Below are 22,150 nucleotides of genomic sequence, written 5' to 3' on the forward strand. Positions count from 1 at the left end.
CCCTAAAAGTAAAGTAAATAAAAATATTTAATAAATGATTTAATAAATAAAAATATAAAAAGTTTTATAAAAAATAAAATATTTAAAAAAATTGAAAAAATAAAAAACATTTTCGGTTTCGGCCTGACATTTTTTTTATTTCGGTTTCGTTTCGGTTTTAAAATTTCCATTTTGGTGCACCTCTAATGTACATCAAATGATTAACACAGATGCAGACTTCCTAGCTCCAAGGATGGGATCATGTCATAAGAACAGGGTGGTTCCACAACTATCATGTCTTCCAACCTGTTCTTGGACATTCATCATCTCCCTTGACACATTCTATGGTGAATAGATTACAGTTTCAGTGTTATCTGTATAAATGCTGGGGTATCTTCCTGACACTCTTTCTGACACACTGAAGAAGTGCTTGGATAAGCTATGAAATATACTCAACATTACTGAACAAGTCCAGTTGAATGTGACTAACTATTACTAGCTATGCTAGAAATGTTATCTTACAAAAAACCATATGAAATGTCTTAAAATGGGTTAGCAGAAACTCCTGGACTGGGACATTTAAAGTGCAGCTCAAGGCAAAACTTTTTTTGTTCATTTTGGATAGATTGGAGAAGGTTTCTGTTTCTGTCTTGTGTCCCTGTTGGAGATACCCTCTCAATTTGTCCTCTGACAGTTATCAGTGACAGAAAACCCGAAATTTTGGGTTGTCACCAGAACAGGAACTGTTCCAATGGCAACACTAGTTCTAAAGACCCTGCTGCCCAACAAGGATTCCCCTCACTTTGGAGGAATTTCCTCTTGCTTCCTGTTGTAGCCATCGAATAAGAAGTAATAGGACAGAGATGACAAAACCTGTCCAAAACTAAAGTACATTTTGGCTTCTGCTTTAATCTTGGCTATTACCCTCTTGCACGTCTTTCCATTCCTGCTTTTATGGATTATTTCATAAAGATGCAATTTTAATCTAATTTATTCCAGTCCAAGAGTGACAAATATTTCACATGGCAACCTCAGACTTCGGCACCCAGAAGAATGCAGTTTAGTGTTTCATATTGGCATGATGGATATCATCCTATTTAAATAAAGTGTCTCTGACATTTAATACACTTTATTTAACAACACTAACAAGTCTACACTTTATTTTATTATTTTAAATGCCATAGACGTTCTGAAAAAGTTTGTTAATGGAAGTTGTAGTCTTCCTATCAAAAAGAACATTTCTCTTATACGAGTTGCTTTAAACATAACTTTTTAATTAATTTTGTATACAATCTACAATAAGTTTAAGTGCCTCGCATGCAAAAACAAGGCTCTCTTTGGTTGTTTCATTTACATATACGGTTGTTGACCGGTGGTGACTTTAAACCATTTACACTATTCAATGGAGCTTCCCCAGGTCCTGCCCAGCATTGTGAACAGTGTTTATTTACTGTCACCTCCAATTACTCTAAAGCTGACTTCAGGCTTGTGTCTCCAGACACAAATGAATGAAAGCCCTGTAGTCATTATTACATCATTATTGTATGTTTTAATGCAAGCAGCGCATGTACCTGATTTTTGACCTGGTATCAGTCTTTTCCTGTACAGCAGAGCTCAGATTGGTGGAGGAGGAAGTAGCACAAGGATCTATTTAGTTCATGTACTAACAAGTAGTATGCTGATAAGAGAAGTGGGGACAGGGAGATAAACTGATTATTTTTTTCTTTTATTGCCCAGTCACAACCTGGGGATGGGAAAAATACCTGTAACTGCTACTTAAATGCTGTAAATCCAGTCTCCTCCCCTGCCAGGCAGGTTTGTGCTGTGTGCCAGGGATGTATAAATCTTAGAACTGTACATGGATAGAAATACAAATCCTTTGGGAGATAAAACCCCATATAATGTGCTTTATTTGTGTATTCAGCTGGTTGCCTGGAATTGAGCCTTAAAGTATATCTAAGACCAAATCTTTTTCTTTTAGAGTAGAGAATGGTTAGAATTTTTTTTTTGTTTAGCTGTCTTTGTCCCAGGAAAATTTCCTTTTACCTTCTCTCCTTGACACAACAGGAAGTTGTCCTTTTTGTCACTGGAACAGTGTCCTCGTAGTAGGAATTCTCCTTCATGCCTGTCCCCGTGACAACCTTGTCATTTAGGATTTCCCATCATTTTCTGTTCAGCTGACAAGGGCAAATCGGTCAATCTCTCCCCAGCGGAGATGCATACAGCAGTGAAACACTGAAAGAGCTTTCATATAAGTGCATTGTGCGTTCAAGTTGTTATGACTGCATTCATTGTATATAGCAATCGGCTAAATGGCTTCCTGTAAATATGAAGTTGTTTCGGTATTTCCTAAAGAATTTTAAGACTTTGTCATTGTGTCTGCATTCCAGGTTGAAGAAGCAAGAATCAATATTCATGACCCAGAGCTGAGGAAGGTGCTAAACCCAACCACAGCTGACCTCCGCTTCATTGATCACTTAGTAAAACATGTTACTGAAAACCGGGATGATGTTTTCCTTGATGGCACAGGCTGGGAGGGTGGTGACGAATGGATCCGGGCACAGTTTGCACTTTACCTTCATTCTTTGCTGTCTGTTACCACGCAACCAGGTAATGCAACTGTAAGTTCTCAGTAGTGCAAGGACAATGGTGCTCTTATGTTTTGTTTATTAAGGTTAAAGTACTGTATATCTTCTCAAAACATTAGATATGTATATGTCATCATTTATAACTAAAATACAAAAAAGGGGTTTATTAATAATCTTTGGATAGTGGGCAGTGACATGCAAATCATTCCATTATACCCCTATGACCAACTGTGCATTAAGGCTTATATAGCACAGCATTTGCAGAGTCATTTTTGCATGTGATTACATCTCTTTTACGCTTTTATAGTTCTATTCAAATTGGGGAAAAATGACTGTTTACATTTAGTCTGTATTTGTGCTAAAACCTACCAGTTGTGGGTGCACATTTAGCAGTATGAACGACTTATTTTATTGCGTCTGCCCACTGTCTTAAAATGAAGAGTAAAACCCTGGATAACCCAGGTGTCCGAATCCTGTGTCCCCCAATGAACTTCCAAGATTTTACAGGGTGTACAAAAATCATATTGAAGTTCAGAATGGGTGACAATTACAGTTCCCTCCATCAGTACAGTAGAAGCATGAGGATTACCAGGTCAAAATAAAGTTAAACAAAAAACTGATAAAAGACAAACTCCAGGGAATTGTTTTTTAATCTGTGCAGTGAGGCTACCCCCGCATTGCAAGGGTTAAGTTCTTGTTTTCTTCTAGGTACAAAAATAAAAAAGTTATACTCGTGCCAACCTCCTACAGCGCTCCTTCCAGCTTCTCTCCTCCTATGCTGCAGCGGGGTATGCCCCTCGGCATCTTCACTTCCTATAAACAGTGTATAGAACGTGATGACGTCGCGACCTTTGACCACTGCAGTGGCGGGGAGAGGCACTGGGAGTACTCCAAGGATCGGGCGAGTATAAAAAAATGTTTCCACCTAGACCAAAATGAGCATTTAACCTTTTCGGAGCAGGGGTAAGCCCACTGCAAGGGTTAATAATTTTTTTTCTCTAGAATTCTTCTTTAAAGGAAACTAATTCTGGCAGGACAAGGACAGGTGGTAAGCTGCAATAATGTTTAGAAACAAATAATAACTAATGCAATGTGTTACCTATTCCAGCCATCCATTCCAGGGCCATTACAGTGTAGCAGATGTGAAGTTAAGGCTTTCACAGTAAGTATCCATAGTTCTGTAAACAGTATTAACATGAGCCTATAGAGTTTTTTTTTATTTTTATGACACACACATTATCAGGTTGGTTTTCTTGTATGCGGTTACAAATGACTGACAGTTGCTTAATAAATGTTCTGAGTAGCATGACCTAACATTATCTTCTTTTAAAGTTCTGTACAGAACAGTGAGAGGGGCAAGAAGATAGGCAATGCCGTTGCTTCTACTAGCCGCAATGTGGTACAGACCAGTAAAGCTGTAGGTAAAAAAAATCACAGTACTCCTCCCATGCAGCAGTTTGCTTTACAAATGTGTATTGAGCAAAATGAAATGATTGAGGTTGTAAACAGGAAGACAAAAAAACCCAAAATAAACCTGGAGGTGAGCCTGGTGTTTAGAGCGCACGTCAAGAACGAAGTGACAGAGCACATGCACATTTCTTATGCATCGCAAATTAAATGCTGCTGTTATGTGTAATCTGTTTAAAATTATATGCACTTCATGCGTGGAAAAAGCAGAGAAGGTGACTGAGCATCATAAATTCTGAATTAGTAAAGGACACCTCTGATGAGATACATGGAGGCTGCCACTGCTGACCATGTGAAACTGCTAGTTTCCTGGCTGTTATACTGACCTTTTTTACTTTAATACTTTAATTTGCAAGAAGTAGGGATTTGTTTTAGTGGTGACTAATGGCAATGCAAGAAATGTACAAATAATTTTTAAAAAATATAATTTATTTACCACTTTTGGGTCCATATTTTCTTTGAAATAAGTAAAAAAATTTTGCATATCTCCTGGTTTTTTTTTAAAAGTACTTTTAATTTTCAAGACATATGAAATATTTTTGTGTAGTGATTTATTGCAATGCCAAATAAGTTTAAATAATTTTATTTTTTTACCATTTTGGTCCATATTTTCTTTAAAATAAAAAAAACAGGAGATATCCATTTACGTTTACCACAAAATAAAGGCCCAATTTGTCCTGAACAAAAAACATATAATTCACCGAGATACACAAAGTACCTGCAAAGATTTGTACAGTTTTACTAACACATGCCATAGTTGCAAGCCTGGATTCAGGTTTGTTTTACCTTGATCATTTAAGGGGTTAACAAGCTTTCATAGTGGTAGACCCATCTTCCTTACTTCTAGATTTAAGTCTAACATTATTGTATCAGACTGAGGACATTATATTATGACAATATGTACACAGTGATAATTTAAAAAATGGATGGACAAGTTGCTTGTTATTTACCTGGGTGATGGCTCCATAATGCGTAGAAAACTCTTATAGCCTACAGCTAAAAACGTAACCAAATCTCTTTGATCTTCTGCAGGTCAATCAGTTGGAGGAGCCCTCATCAGTGCAAAGTCAGCCATGTCCTCCTGGCTTTCTACCTTCTCTCAGCTAGGAACCCCGGAATCCCAAGAAGAGAAGCAGTGAATATAATATTTGTTCTCTATGACCATTGCCTTTCTCTGGATGTACAACACATTTTCTCCGTTTCAGACCAGTTTTGTCCTAACAAATGAACTGTGCTGGTCGTTCCACATAAGAACACATACTGAAATTGGATTAATAATGGTTAATGAAGTTGTCTTTTGTATAGTTTACATTGTACATGTTCTTTTACTCGGTGCGTAAATCAATTTAATTTATTTTCACACTTGTAACTCAAGATGCGTTGTTAATTGTAAAAAAAAAAAATATACAGCACAATTTAGCTTGGGAATGATGGCTAAAAACACTTGGAATGTTTAAGCATGGAGGGGGAGGCTGTGAAATTACTGATTTTTCTTGTTTGCATGCAAAACAGGCTTGAAAAATGATTGTCTGATGTCCAAGATATCTACGAGCAGTTTCCATTTGTATCCTGTTACAGAGCCGGGTATTTGGCATTTGCTATATTCCTCAGGGAGGAAAGTCTGTTTGTTGCAAATTATATTTCAAGTAGTGTCCTGCTCATTTATGTTCACTCTGTGAATTGTGGAAATGTTCGCAGAGTAAGCCCTGAGCACCAACATTTACTTGTAGCCCATTGCTTTTCATTCACACTGTACGCCTGAGAAAACCCTACTATTGAAAAATGCCCAGCTCAGTGCACAGACCTGAGTTGAAGTAACTCCCATATGCATGCTTGGCCAATCAAGCAGTTGAAGTCTCCAAACCTGTAAGAAGATGGAAGCACTGGAGGGAATCGGTTTTGCAGGTTAATCTGCCATAATGTGCTAATATGCTGTGCATACTGGTACAATATGGCTAAAAGCTCCAGCCCCCCTCACCCCTTCTTCTGCAGCTCCCCCAGCCAAAAAGACTTGTCTTGCCTTCACTCCCATGCCTCTCCATTCAGCTGCTGGGAGCAAAAAAAAATAACCAGTACATATGGGTATAAAGGAGCATGTGACTCGCTCCACTGTGACATTATTAGGGATTGTCACAGGAGGTTGAGGAGAGGGTGCTCAGCCCTGTGTAATCTCTGATTTAGGGCCTGTTCACATGAGATCAGGTCCTGATCAGCAGACGTGGAGCTGCGGATGCATTGCGTTTTTGGCCGCGTTTTGGATGCGTTCCAGCAAAAAAAATGTTTGTTTTTTTTTTTGCTGGAGTGGGGCTGTTAGTATGTTAGCTGCAGCGCAGTGCGTTTTTGATGCGTTTTTGACGCGTTTGCGTATCCGTTTCCGGACCTGACAAAATGTGACATGCAGTATTTTTTCTGTCGTAAGCTGAACGGACTGCGCACGTGAGAACTGGAGCCCATAAAACACATAGGGATACATTGGGATGCATTTTGAGTGCAGCAGCATACGGAGCCGGTCAGCACACAAAACGGACGTCGTGTGAACAGGCCCTCAGAGTTACTCGGAGCATACAGAGGGCTTCTATACATGGTTGGCGGCAGCTGAACAGAACAGCATAAAAGCAAAGGCATTGGGAGTATCTGCTCCTGCAAAAAGCTAGTTTTGGAACACACAGGTTTGCCAGGAGCAAATGAGTCATTAAAACACAAAGTAGATCAGCCATTTTCCAAACCTATTCATCATTTTCATATGGTGCTTTTTGCACAGCTTAGACGGTAAAACAGCATGCTTTGTTTTTTCTAGTGATTTATTTCAGTAGCTTGATCAGTGTTTCTTGCAGTTTTTTTTCTTAACAGCCAGGCATTATTCTGCAATTAAACTGCATTGGTGGTAATCTGCTGCTGAACTCTGTCATTATGGACTTGTCCATGTTTTACATAGACAATATTTAATATATTAATATAGCCTGTATAGACAGAGTTGTGGAAAGTTTACTTCTAAGGAAAGTTACTATAAATTTCGGATGATTTCCCAAGTTTCCAACTTTACAATCATGTATTCAGTACAGAGTGTCATCTCCCTGTTCTTAACCTTTTCTCTCCACGCGTAACCAAGACCGTTCCTTCTGGCTTGTCGGTTTATACATTCCAACGAGTCCCATTTTTAAAAATTGTATATGCCCTAGATCTGTCCACATTCTTTAATGCCACTCATGTGCAGTGAATACGTTGTGTGCTTCAGCCTTGTTCATTTAATAGGGATGTAGTAGGCAGGGCTGTCTCTCCCCGTCAGCCCATGCATAGAGACACTGGAGCAGTTATATACAATAGTATTGTATAGTTCCCTGTTAATTTGCTATATCCATGGTGTCCTTTAGAAGAGTTGGAATGTTGGTGGGCAACATATATAAATATGTCACTGGCTGCAAATTTGTAGTGGCCAATACGGTGTGTATTTTAACAGCCTGCACAGGTACTATTTGCTCAAATAAAAAGAAGAGAAATGCATAGTGAGCACTGAAGAAAGATCTTGTTAGAAACTCCTAACAATTGATATGATGATCTCACTCCCTCTTGCATGAAAAGAACAAAGCTGACCTCCAGGCAGATGCACAACACAACTGATTGATTAAATCAGTTACATTTAATCTAAAACCTGTCTTGATAACAATAACCTGTTCAGCTGCACCCAAACCTAGACAAGGAGAGCCAGCAGCAGGAGGCTCACGGGCTTTCAATCAGTGTATATGTGAGGTGTGGACAGGGTACTCGATCTAGCTGAGTGGTGCCGGGACTGACTAAACATCTGTCATTGCAGCTGACAAGACAGTGTCTAGTTCAGGAAGCAGTCCCGTCCCTGAAAGTCTGGTTGTTGCAGTTCTCCTTCGATCGCCACCGCCAGACGTTCTATACACCGCAACAACCAGACTTTCAGGGACAGGACTGCTTCCTGAACTAGACAGTGTCTTGTCAGCTGCAATGACAGATGTTTAGTCAGTCCCGGCACCACTCAGCTAGGTCGAGTACCCTGTCCACACCTCTCTGATTCCCGTCCACACAGGAGTAACACGGAAGGTCTCCTCACACTGCCCTTCCTCCCCCTTCGGTCCCCCGTTCTACACTCTCCAGCCGTGGCAGGCATGCCCTGACAGCACACCAGCCACGAGACAAGATCACTAATCCTGGTATCTCCGATCCTCCTCCACGGCCCTTCCTTCTAAACGTAAGTGTACATTCATTTTGCAGATTGGGTCTTCTGCACATTGGTCTAGTTTTACGTTAACCACCCACTCCCCAAGTTTTGCGCCCCTTTTGTGTTTTACATTGCAGTTCGCACAGGTCCTCCTCCTGTTTCTCAGGGCAGCACACTGTTTAGTCCGGGCCCCCTTCCAAGAGCGCTGTTGTTTTTTGTATTTTTTGTTGTCAACCCATGACTACTTTATTTCTGATGGATGACAAAGAACACCAACCTTGCCTCATCTTCATAACCCCTCTTTGTGCACAGGAAGTTATCACCTTACAAGATTTCTGGCAAAATCAACAGGTAGTTTTTGAACTTGTCAAACAGATATGACAAAAAAAAAACCTGTCACTGCCATATTTAGCACACTGCTCAGCATGTTTGGTGGTGTCTGAGTCCTGCTGTGGAGGTTTCAGACCTGAACACGGTTTCTGGCACAGAGTAGCTGGATTAAATGACTGCAGAGACCTACAAATCTGTAGGCAGGAAAAACTGTGACCTTATACAATATCAACTCCAACTGTGTAATTGACTTTACTGAGTCATGTCATTAAATGAATGGAGCTAATTGTGCAGCCGCTGCCTTGTATTTATGTGATCACTGTGCATTGTTATGTTAAACAGTTTTTTTTTTTTGTTATTTTTTTAAACCATTTATTTTGATGGGTCCACAACTTTACATACTCGTACATCCAGAAGCACCAGCTTCACCAAGGGCAACAATGAAGTGTTTTTTGTGCTGTCAATATCTGCGGACTATATGAAGTGTGTTCACAACATGATGATTGTATCATTAAAGTATGTACACTCATAAAGGAAATCTAACATCATAGCTTGGCCTTTTAATATATTCAGGGATATTGAGTGGTGTTGGAGATATAATTTATTTACATTTTGCTCTTCTTTTTTTATTTGTGTTTACAGAGCGGTCAGCATAGGTCCAAGCCAGTGTAAACATTGCTTTGTTTACAGTCAGTCTATGTCTGCATTGAAGTAAAAGTCAAGCAGTGTAAACATCAACAAAAGTAGCTACTTCACATACCTGTTTCATTCAGGTTTTTCAGTGCCTGAAGTCATACATGATGATTTCCATGCAGTGCCTGATTACCAACTGCTTGAAGACAGCAGCTTTTTCTTATGTTTAACTAAGCACTTCCTATCCCCATCCATAATATAGTGAATTCAGACAGCCAGTAGTAAAAAGCAACATACCAGGATCCCGATTACCTTCCTTGTTTTCAGTCCTGGTCACGAGACATGTGTTCTCTCTCCAGGTAAATTCATACTAGAGAGCTGTTTGTGTCTTGCAGTTTGTGATCTGTTTCTGCAGGCATTACATTAGTGCACTATTTATTACACCTGGACAATTAAGATATTGACTCAAAAGATGTGTAGATGTCATCCTTATTGACTCTAGGCCTGGTCTGTAGTTAGGCTGGTCATTTATAGTCAGCAGAGCTAAAGGAGAAAAACCTTGATTTCCCCTATCCACACTAAGGGGGAGTTCCCCTGCGGAGCTCTTGTATTCTGACAGCGGCAGGTGTGCCGAGAATTTTTGAGACCGGCTCCTTTGGCAAAAGTCAATTGATAAATCAACTTTTGTCAAATGGAGGCATGCCTACCCGACTCGACCATAGCTGACTCGGGCGAAATGTAACCAGTGTATGGCCAGCGTTACAGTGCAAGCTGCATGTCAACAAAGCAATTGACTTTCTAGGCCTGGGATGACAACTCGCAAAGCACAAAAAGAAAGGCAGAAGATGTTATATTTGCAACATTGCTTACATTCCTCCTATTTTTGATTTTTTTTTTTAAAGAGCTAATGTGTTTTAAAAGTTCAGTTATGCTTATTGATTTTATCTTCCAACAACAATATTGTATATATCTGATTTTCCTTGTTGCTGCCAGGTTCTCCATAGCACTGCATGAATCATGCTTTTTACCCATACTTTGATCAATACTGCTTTTCTTTTAGTCCTTGTACATGGGGACCTAACTGTAAATATTGATATGCTTTGTTCTCCCTAATAGTGATCGATTTTCTGAAACTGCTGCTAGAATTTTTGGGGGTTTATTGTTTTCACTGACATTTTAGCAAGTATAGTTTTTGTTTTGTTTTTTGAGACCATGTTCTGTTGTTTTGGGTTTTTTTCTGTAGATCAGTTGGTTTGTTTTTTAGTTTTAGATTCATAATAAGGTTTCAAGTTGTATGTTTTCTACCTACATCCAAGATGACCTTTTTTATTTTAGTTTTGCTAATATGCTGCAATGTTTGCTAGTTTAGTTATGTGAGGGGGTTTGATACCTGTCATGGCTGCATTGATTTTTTTACCCATATTATTGCGGCCCCTCCAGTAAAATGCAAGGTCTGCTTATTAGATCAGGCCCCCCTCCCCCTGTGAATTTGCTATATATAGGAAAAAAGTTAGAATAGATACTTACCTAAGCCCCTTCTTCCCCAATGTAGAGTGAGATGTCCCTATCCTCCAAGATAGATTCCTGGAGGGAAAATGAGTTCCCAAAATCTTGCAAAAAGACTTTCCCTGACAGTACAGGAGCTTCAATTTTTTAAGATTTGGAATCCTTTTTGTTCCCTTATCGAAAGGATTGTGATGTCACCCTTGCCTAGGTGTTTCAGGTGGGAGATGTCGTATATATTCTATTTTTGTTTTTTCTCCTGACAAGCACATTATAATCCTATATAGCAATTTTTACTGGCGGAGGGGGCCCTGATCTAATAAGTGGGCCTTACATTTTACTGCAAGGTCCCCTTTAACTGCTGAAATCTGAACTTCAGGCAGATATTAGTCAACACAATTGAACCAATTTATATATGTACTAAAGTATCTTAGTATTTTTATATACAACTATCATAAATCCCAAACTATATCTTATATTGGCCCTCTGTAATTCCATATACAGCAGTGGAACATGGAGGATCAGCACTCTGTGATAATTAATTTTAATTCTTTAAGACTTTCAGTCTGACAGAATAGATGGCCTCTGTGTGCTGCTTCTCCTTCATTGGCTAGGCACAGATCAGATGAGCCACATTCTTTAACTTCAGGGTGGCATGGGACCTGGTGGCACATTTTGACATGGGTACCTGAATTACAAGACTATCGACCTTGCATTTGGTTGTTTGCCTGGAACCCAGCTTTAAAATAGGACTATTAAACAATGAGAATGCGTTCTTTCAGATGACTTTCTTGTTATAAAGCTTGCCAGGCTTACAGTGCATGAGGATAAAGTGGTTGATATTACGCAGTTTGCTAATCTGTTTTGAACCAGGCTGCTACTTTTAACAGCATGGAGGGGGGCTCCTCTCTTTTATGCTTCCTTTATACCCATACTTATTCCTGATTGTGTTTTCCCCCCACCCCCCCCAGCAAATACTCTACATATTCACATAAAATAGACCTTTTACTACTGACTGATAGGAGTACCAGTGTAACTGTAGGTGAAATCTGAAGTTGAAAGTATTAAAAATTGTGACATATGGGTGGCAGGAGCCTACTGTGTTGCTGCATTGAGATGATCTCCTAGTGGAGCTTACTTTTCAATGAAGATGTAGAAGGCCTTTAGAGTAATACTAAACTCAGGAGTTAAATCTTAAACATTAATTCAAGTGCCTTAACTATTAACAAAAATGTATCTTATTTGTGTATCACTAAGTTGTAGTTCCTCAAATCATCTCTGAATTGGTGCTGACACTGTCCTTCCTTCTGGAGGGTGGCTACTTTTGTTCCCCATGGTTCCTGTGTGTGTTGTAGCCAGCAGTCCAAGCTCACTGCATGATGGATAACAATCTCAATACAAATTAGTAAATTAAACCTGAGATTGTAGTACATGATGGGATCAAGCTTGGAGCAGTGGCTACTTTACAACACACACAGGCACTATAGGGAACAAAAGTAGCCACCCTCCAGAAGGAAGGACAGTGTCGGCACCAATTCAGAGATGATTTGAGGATCTATAGCCGAGTGATGCATAATAGTTTAAGGCACTTGAATGCATTGTTAAGATTTTACTCCTGAGTTTGTCACTTTTAAAGCATCAGATGCATAATTTTCTTCAAATTCATATAAAAATATTTGTAAAATAGCTTCTAGGTAACAATGTATTAAAGGGAAGCTTCACTATTCCCTAAATATCCATCTCACTTCAAAACTATTGCTGTTAGGAAGAAGGATAATCTGTATATGTTTCCGATTTTTCACTGATCAAGAGAAAATCAGCTTCTCTGTGCTTAAAAGAACTGGTGATTCTTACCAGACATGGAGAGAAGCTGCAACGTGGCCTAAATGGTTTTCAAGATTGATTACAACGTAACTAGCCAAAAGGAAAGACTATTTTTAGATCTTCTTATTCTAAGGTAGATTTCCACAATGACTTCAGATAGACAAGAAGTGAAACAAAATGATAACTTGTATATTTGGTTTGACGCTAGTAACAGAAAATGTATGAACCTATGTTTTATCACTAAAGCTGTGGAAACATCATCTTCTTATCCATCTACCTCCCCCTCTTACTACAGCATATGTATAATGAACGAGAAAAGACTCAAGAAATGCTACATCTTGGACTGATTGGTTCACTTTAATTCCAATAGCTGTATACTTCTAGAATGAGTTGCACATGTTTTTGTTTTAATGTTTTACTCTGTATATGTATGGATTATATTGAAATGTGTACATAGTTTAAGATTTGAACAAACGTCAGCTGGAATATTATGATTGTGTTGTTTTATATTAGTTGTGATTTCTGCATCTCCAATTTTCAGATCTCTGTGGTAGAATATTCCAGATGTATAGAGAGTAGAAAAGTTTAATCCAAGCCATTTTTTTTCCTCTAGTTCTGTTGTCGACTTTATCTTTTCAGAACAAAAATGACTTCTAAAATATAGCAGTTTGATGTCCTAAATGTTGTAAACTGCACAAACTGGAGAAATAAACACTGTTAATGCTTCATTTCTTGTCTTGGATTCAGTTTCTCAACCTGCACATCTCTTTGAGGTAATTTTAACTATCTGCAGGGCCGTCCACCCTGACTTGCACACCCAGTTGGGAAGATTCACCCTCTTCTTTTTTTACAGAAATTGTTTTTATTTTGAATTTTCAGATTGTACAAATAAGTAATTCAAGCGAATCCAGCGCATTGTTGGTGTCACACTCCGTTAGTAGAAAACCTGAAATGGGTATAGATCAAAGGGGGCTGTCGCCGTCATGGGGGTGAGTGTCACAAAATCGTTGACACTGACGTGAAAACCTTGGATTCTACGAAATAATCGTTAACATGAGGAAGTGAAACGTGAGGGCCACCCTCCACACTTCTAGACCACAGAGACAACACAGAAGAACGACCAGACAAAACAACATAAGAGCATCATAGAAAAGGCAAGAATAGAAAGGGAAAGCGAAGGAGAGGAAAGAGTGAGAGGTGACAAATAGAAGACAAATAAGTAGTTCAAGTCAAGGTTCTAAACTCCTCAGAATCCATACACAGGAGCCAGGGCATCCACCTGGATAGGAAGACATCCGACCGGTCCAGCCGCTCAACTATCAACTCCTCCGATCTCATGAGGCGGCATAATTCTGCAGTCCATTCCGCCACGGAAGGAACAACTGCAGAGTTCAAGTACCGAGGAATGAGTGCCCTGGCAGAGTTTACAAAAAAAGCGTAGATGGGGTTTTTTTTTCTCTAGAAATCGGACCCGGGAAAAATAGATAAGAGAGCCATCTGGGGTGTAAGGCGAAACTCGCTAGCGGAGACTTTTGAATAAGCATTTGAGAAGGTTCGCCAAAAGGGCAAACTCAATGGGCAGCTCCACCAAATGTGCGCCAATGTACCAACGTCAGCCTGGATCTCCAGTAAACAGCTGGGTATAATGGGTAAATTTGGTGCATGCGAGCCTGGGTTCTGTACCACCGTGTCAGTAGTTTAAGGTTACGTTCCTGAACCGAGGAAGACATAGAGAGTTTATGTGTAAAACAAAAGCATTTAAGCCTGGCTTCCACGGAGAGAACAATATCCAATTCCTGTTCCCAAGCAGACAAAAAATACGGCACTCCCTCGCAATCATGCAAAATCAGAGAGCCATAGAGAAATGAGACGAGATGCGGGGTTGACACTCCAGAAGCGCAGAGTTGTTCAAAGGGAGTGAGCGCTCTAGAGAGAGAGCCCACCAACGAGAGGTTGTGTATGAAATGCTGAAACTGGAGGTAAGCGAACCAGGAGGAAACCGGCAGAGGGCCGGGAGTAAAAAGAAGGGACAGAGGCTTTATAGCCCCACCCTGTAGCCCCTGAAAGACATAAGAGGGGGCCGTGATTCTCCAACACAGAAAAGAGTGGACCCCGCACTCCGGAAGGAAATCTGGGTGCGTCTGGAGGTAAGCGAACCAGGAGGAAACCGGCAGAGGGCTGGGAGTAAAAAGAAGGGACAGAGGCTTTATAGCCCCACCCTGTAGCCCCTGAAAGACATAAGAGGGGGCCGTGATTCTCCAACACAAAAAAGAGTGGACCCCGCACCCCGGAAGGAAATCTGGGTGCGCCAACACCGGAGTCATCGGGCCCTGGAAAGTAGACAAGCCATATTTTTATGCATAGTGGAATTCCACACCTGAAGCACCAAAGAAAAAGGGGCAGCACAGGGTTCCGGGGCTATCTCGGGGGCTGGAAGCCACGGAATATTAGTCGGGGGGGACTGGAGTAAATTCCCACTCAAGGAGAACCCAAAGTGCCGAGTCCTGCGAGTCGAACCAGTCAACCATATGAGATAGGTTGGTAGCCCTGTAATACAATTCCAGGTCCGGGAGAGCAGCCCCACCATGTTCTTTTTTCCATATCAGAACAGAATACCGAAGCCGCGGTTTATGATACTCCCAAATATAGCGCAGTATGGCCGATCTCAGCCGACGATCAGGGGGGCAGGGAAGTGTATAGGAAGAGTCTGAAAAAGATAAAGACAGCGAGGAAGCAGATGCATTTTAAAAAGCGCAACAGCCAAACCAGGTATGATGTAGGTTCAGATTTACCCTCTTCTTCTAGTGAACACTGTCAGGAGACAGAACGTAATGGGCAAGCCAAAATGTGAAAGTGACACTAAACTCAGGAGTTAAACCTTAAGCATGTGAAGACCGGGAAGGTAAGCCCCCGTCCTGTCCAGGTAATTTTTTCAGTAATCAGCGCTGAGGTGCTTTGACATTTATTCAGTCATACAACGCTGTACTGAAATGATTTGAGGATTTGAAGCCAAATGATACACAAACAAGCTACGTGTTAATAGTTAAGGTACTTGAATGTATTTTTAAGATGTAACTTCTGAGTTTAGCATCACTTTAAAGTGGTTACTGGAACAGGAGGTGAGGGAACATTTTTCAATGGAATACCTGTTCTGATGATAACAGTCTAATCGCTTTGCAGGGATTTCCTGTTGCATCTCTGGGAGAGGAAGTGAAGGTAAATCTCCCCTTTGAGACACAGACTAAAAATTAACTGATAGGATTTTAAAGTTTCTCTATCCTCTCTCCCAAACAAAAAATTAAATGTGGCTATACTTGCTATGTCATTTCTTCAATCATCACTGTTGGAGGCAGTCCCCTAAATAAATACAAAATGAAATATTCTTCATCAATTAAAAAAAATGTATTTAATGCAAAATAGTCCAGTAACCTTCCTTTTTTGATGGAAGTTCAACTTTAACTAGTGAGATACTTAGTTGTCTTCCAATTACTGTAGTTACAGTTCTAGGATATTTATTTTTTCTTTGAAATTGTCATTCCAGGCTGAATTTATTTAAATGAACAACGTAGAAAATAGAAATTTGTATGCATAACTGAAATGAATATCAATCTACTCCTTTGCGATGAGAGAGACATCATAATCATCTGCATACAAAAACCTGACATATGAACCCTCTGGGTCCAGAAATGCAATCCTTACATCTTTGACAGCACAAGCTGGAATCACTCTTCAGTTTCCCTTTCCAATGAAACCATATTTCTATGCAATAGTCGTCTTCCTCGTTCGCCTTTGAAAAAATAAAAGTGATGGAATATTCTTTTTCCTTTTATGTTGTACAACATAAAAGCATGTCAGCAGTACGCTATGTTACATAAAAGCCCAACTTCAGGCTGCCCGTTCCCCCTTGAAGGCCTTAAGGAATAATTTATTTTTAAATGCATACTTTTGTGAATATATCTTCTTGATGGCTCTTATTAGGGACTGGGCTGCCCTCAGTCATTCCCATAATGACCTAAACTTAAAGTCTGTACTGAGTCTTCTTTGCTGATTAACCCTGAGCCTCATTCAACCAGGAAGAATGATGATATCCAGTAGAGATAAGAGATTCGACTGTGCCAGGCGATGATGGCACCTCTGGATTGAAAGCGAGTATTGCAACCAAAGCAGATTTTGATAAACTGCTGTGAGACATTTTTAAAAGAAATCAATTAATCCTGGAGTTGGGCTTTAATTGTGCCTAACCAGTACCAGTGCAAGATTTAAAGTGACATTCAACCTTCAGGTTTTTGTTTTTATTATTGGTGGCCAGACTTATAAAAATATGTTCCTTTATTTAGTGTTTTTGAATGTCCTTTCCATTCTCAAGTGGTAGCCAGATTGCTAGGCTCCTCCCCCTGTACATGGGCCTTTGTCAGCTAGCCGACTGCTGTGGAGGCCCCCGTACGTGTACGGTCTCGGCTGTGCACACACCTAGCTGTGTGCATCCATAAGTTTGGGGAAATCCAAATAATCTTCCTAGTCGCGGTGGAGGAGACGAGCGGCTGCATGTAAGTGTGTGCGTGTGGTGGGGGAAGTGTTAGGAGATTGCTGGGTGTTTTTTGCCTTAATGCACAGAATGCATTTCGGCAAAAAACACTCAGCCTTTAATACTATTTTAACTTTTGTCTTGCCTAATGTAAAATAGCACTTTCTCATGCGCTTTATGATTTTTGGCTGTATATCTGCAGCATGAGATCTATGGCTCTGCACCCACTGACTGTCTCACCAGATATAGATTGAGATTTGGTGATGTCACTACTGAGTTGCTCACTGTATTATGGAACACAGAACAAGACAAGCTAACTTGGTACTGGCTACAAGATGAGCTGCAGGGAGCCTCCAGCCAATACTGGGGATTAATCATTTGCCCTCTGCTTGCAGGTCCTCTAAAAAAAACATTTCCTGCTACAACTGAGACAAAAGGCCATGTAGCAAAAGAGCATACAGGTCAACAACATTTGACTGAACACTACAAAGACCTGGACACATTTGTTAGTGCACTTCTAGGAACCCCCCCCACAATTTTCTCTAAAATAACTTGAAAGTGGCTTCCATCATTGTTTATTCCATATTTAATAAAATTAAACTTTGATTTTGATTCAACAGAATGTTTTAACTAATAAAACTAGGGATTCACCGATTCCATGTTTTCCAGGCAGAGTACGAGTATCGATACTTTTTCTCAAGTACTCGCCGATACCAATTACTGATACCATTTTTTAGTGTCATGAGACATTTTATCTAAAACAATACAGACTAATGATTTTAGGACAGTGGTTGAGCACCAGGGCCTGGACAGAGCTGCAACCGCTGTGACCCTGGCAGTTCTGCCACTGACTCCAAGCTGTAGAGGGACTACATATCCCAGCAATACATTATACAGCAATGAAGAAAAATATGAAGCGACATACTTTGTGCTGTTTCGGGGGTGCTGGCCTGATGTCTCCAGCATAGGATCTCAGGAGGGCTGTGCTGGGTCTCGTGCGCGGCGGGGTTCCCCGGTTTGGCGCTGTAAACAGACGCCATTTGGTTCATAGGAAGACTTCTGCGGTCCCCAGCAGTGCGGGACCACAAGCAGCCGCTTCAGTTTAAAAATGTAAAGTGCTGGTATTGGTGTTTAGTTTCGGGGCACGACAATGCCCTATATCAGCATCGATACCGGTATAGGTGCATCCCCCAAAAAATTAAAAATGGCATGGACAAAAATGATGGTACCCGTAACCTAATATTTTGTTGCACAAGCTTTAGATGCACAAAAGGGCCACAAACTGAAAATTCTGCTCCCCCCGCTGTTAACTGCAGGAAGCGCTGATGGGGAGGAAAATGTGGAACGTGCAGGTAAGCATCCCTGATGTCCACACAGGCCAGGAAATGTCTCTGTACAGAGAAGAAGCCCCATCACCTCAGGGCACAAAACTGAGGATTGCTGGGAGTGGGAGATGTTATATGAGGGCTGTTCCACAGCCTTAACTGGTTTTGCCAGTGTTCAGTCACCTAAAGGTATCTTCATATAACCTAGGCATCTATGAATCAGTGTCCTGTACTGTAGTTAAGTACTGTTGTTCCTAAATGCTAGTAGGTGATCATACCAGTCAGTCAACTACCATTACTAAAAGCAGGTAACCTATGGCACAGGTGCCTTGATCCATTTGATCACTTTTGTTGAAACTGGTAGGTTGTACCCTGTGGCCAGCATAAAATGTTTCTACACCCCTGCAAAGGCAAATTTTAAAGAATGACATTCCAAGAAATTCAGAAATGTATTATTTTATTGCACAATAACAGCCTTGACATTTGTGATGCATTAAACTGGATACCCCCGTACACACTAAATCTCCGAAGATTACAACTATGGCAGTACAAAAAAAATATACAAATCATTTATAGGCAAGATATTGTGACAGGAAATACACACCCAAGTTAATGGATGGAGTTATTAGGCTATGGTAAATTATCATAATAACCATATCTGACAGTGCAGCACTAGGGTGGCTTTGGGCAAAGAGTGTACCTGGATTTATAGGCTATGGCGTATAAAAATAAACAAAGATAAAGTGCATGCGTTGCCCACAGCAACCCAATTCCAGAGGTTAAATACATGGAAAGGGATACAACATGAAAATCAGACAATCGACTAGCTGCAATAATTAAGGCCGCCAGTTAGTCTCCCATACGTGTTTATGAATCACTACCATGTCAGAGCGTCCTAAAGAATGAACTGACATTTAGATGATATGCACACATGCTTTTTGCATGTGCAAAGGGCACCAGCTGTAAATGTACAAACTCTACAGGAAACAAATTAAGTCTGCATACATCAGTGTGAACATTCACTATAAGGGGTACGAAGCTTCTAATGTCCACCTGATGTTTGAGGTATGTATGATGTATGTACAAAAAGACATAATGAAGGATTAGGCAATTGGTGACTTGGTAGCTGCCTACCGTACAGTGTCGAAAACCGAGTTACCAAAATATAACATGATGCATACTTTTTACTTTGTGCGGAATCATAGGCACGGTTTTTGTGACTCCAACAATTGTCCAGCAGTGTAAGAGGAAAGTGGAGGTGCCAACAAACTCATGACAACTTCTCTTCTAATTTTCTTACGAGTAGTAATGAAACAAGTTGAATGTAATGGCAACACCCCCACTTTTCCTCTCCTCCGGGTATTGTACATAAGCCACACAATACAAAGCAAATATATGCGTTTACAATTATTCCAAGTTGAACTCCAGGCAAATTTACAAATGACATTTTGTATTAACGTATTATTTAATGTACCTAAAATCTGTCTATTATCCTCCCTTGGTTTTCCTACACAAGAGAAAATTGAAGGAGGGCCAGTGCTATAAGCGATAAATCGCTCAGTGTGAATGGGGCCTTATGCTACTTCATGCTGGCAAGTTCCATTACCATATTTTTGTTAAGCTATGCCCTTCGGGGAGCACATATACAACAGTAAGGCAGGACATACATGTGATCCTGAGCTTGTGATATTTGACTGGAGTTCTACTTTAAGTTTATTGGCACACAAAAGATTTACATAAGAGGTTTTACAAATTTGGTGAATGTATAACCCCCTTTTTTATATGAAAACCTTCTTTTGCAGTTCAATCAGTTTTCTCAGTTCAATTATGTTCTTAAGTTCCCATAGCTTAATATTAAATGTCAAGCTAAGGAATTAATTCACTAAGCTATAAATGCTGCAGTGAAAACATGCTGGGACTGCTCATGTCATTAGGCCATAACCAGTACTACATCTGAAGCACATTTCCTGCCTGAATGTTCATAAATCCTTTAATATACATGAAATGACATCAAAGAAACTGTATTATATCAGCTCCTGAACTAGGAAGTCTCACCCACTTTACACCGATAAACTACTATGTGGACCTACTTACAAATTTATTTTTAAAAAGAGGCGGCATCTCTTTGGGTCAGAAGTGGTGGGTGGGTGGTAGAGTAGCATGGCCACTCTGCTGCACAGATTTGCAGTGTCCCTGTCTCCCTTTTCCAGCTAGAGCACCGCAGGTTGCTAAAAGCCAGATGGAGAGATGTGTAAGGGTCATACACATCTCCCTGCCCAGCTCTTAGCAACCTGGGCCGCTCTGGCTGGCGTCCTGCTCAGTTTCTGACAACCAGTGTCAATGGTTGCCAGGAGCTGGGCGGGACACAAGCCAGAGCTGGGCAGAGAGATGATGCAGAGAATCCCCCACCTCCAGCATGCCCCTTTATCCTGAAAAGGTTGATTGTGACCAGATTACTGGTTACATTTCCCCAGAGAACAAAATATGAACCTGGATTAGTCACCGTAGACAAGATCTCCAGTTTTTATCAAACAAGTCCTATATAGTTTAGCATGAGTTTGAGTGCACGTATTCCAGCTGGTACCACCTATATAACAAAAATGAAAACAAGATAACAGAAATAAAGAGCATAATACGTAAAAGCACTAAACAATGGCGCATGGCCCCAAGAGGTTATTTGGACAGAAACTTTTCCCACCAGAATAATTATGACCAACTGAGGTCCCAAACCTTTATATATCTTTATAGTCCTATATGTTAGGAATGGTGACCGATTTATGTTTATAAATCCCATAAAATAGCTTTCTTTTACCCTCAGTGCAAATGCTGCTTTCTACTCTTTCACTGCAGTGCTCTATGCTGGCATTGCTGAGTAACAGCCACACCCTTCTGCATAAGTGTCCTTGCACAGGCTTGTAGTGCAGAAGCAGAGGGGAGGAGGTGTAAGACCAGCTCTGTTACTAAATGCTGATTATGGAGTGTATAATTAGACATTCTGCACAACCACCATGGTGATTCAATATTTTTTTCTGTGACTTCAGATGATCTTTAACTCTAGTTTTTGCTTGGCACAGACACACATATAAAAGCAATATAAAAGTCTTATTCATTCCTGGGGAAAGTTGTGCCCAATGTTTTAGATGTATATGTGATCAGCTTCAAGTAAACCTATTATGATTGAAACAGGCACATTGATGACCACCTTCTGAAAATGCTAGCTGACTGTTTATGGAGTTAATGACCTTGACCTAGCATAGAGCCAGATATTTAAGTTCTCCTGACCTGCATACTACTTTTGGTTCACTCACCTCTTTGAAGCCAAAGCATCAGTAAAACAGTCAGCCAACTAGCTGCCATATTTCTCCCCTCTTTTATTTCAAGTAACCTTGTTTCTGGGTATAGGATGAGTAGGGTAGCCCAACTGCAATGGTTAACACAATGTCTGCCAAGAGTTCTTCTTTAATGTGCAAGTATGCTTTACGGAATGGTAATGGCAGCTTCCATGTTTCTCTCAAGGCAAATTAAAGCCTCACATTATGAGGCTTATGCCTGCATTGGAGATGTTTAGTCAATCAGTAACTTGAGATTAACATCGTTATAGCCGTTTCCTCATTTTCAACACCTTGATTTCTATGTGCTGCAAATTATATTCTAGGGATTACCTTCCTGCTTCTACAGAATTAATTAAAAATCTCCAGCGTTTCTAAAAAAAAAAAGCAGTTTTCTGTACCAAAGGATCGTTGAAATCATCTTAAAGGGGCCAAGAGGATAAGTGTACTTCATTTGAAAG

At 40.3% G+C, this 22,150-nt stretch overlaps 1 protein-coding gene across 1 annotated transcript in view; it reads left to right on the forward strand.

Annotated features, from left to right (window-relative positions):
- The window catches only part of AVL9 (AVL9 cell migration associated), a 43,638-nt gene extending 38,247 nt beyond the window's left edge, over window positions 1-5,391 (forward strand). Inside the window, exons 11-15 of the mRNA XM_018569058.1 lie at window positions 2,370-2,600; window positions 3,352-3,452; window positions 3,676-3,729; window positions 3,900-3,988; window positions 5,067-5,391. Coding sequence (XP_018424560.1) covers window positions 2,370-2,600; window positions 3,352-3,452; window positions 3,676-3,729; window positions 3,900-3,988; window positions 5,067-5,173 — 582 coding nt within the window. The 3' untranslated portion in view covers window positions 5,174-5,391. The remainder of the gene's footprint in view (window positions 1-2,369; window positions 2,601-3,351; window positions 3,453-3,675; window positions 3,730-3,899; window positions 3,989-5,066) is intronic.
- The last annotated feature ends 16,759 nt before the right edge of the window (window positions 5,392-22,150 follow it).

This window comes from Nanorana parkeri, unplaced genomic scaffold (genome assembly GCF_000935625.1).
Source record: "Nanorana parkeri isolate BGI_ZX_2015 unplaced genomic scaffold, ASM93562v1 scaffold1281, whole genome shotgun sequence".
Taxonomy (NCBI): domain Eukaryota; kingdom Metazoa; phylum Chordata; class Amphibia; order Anura; family Dicroglossidae; genus Nanorana; species Nanorana parkeri.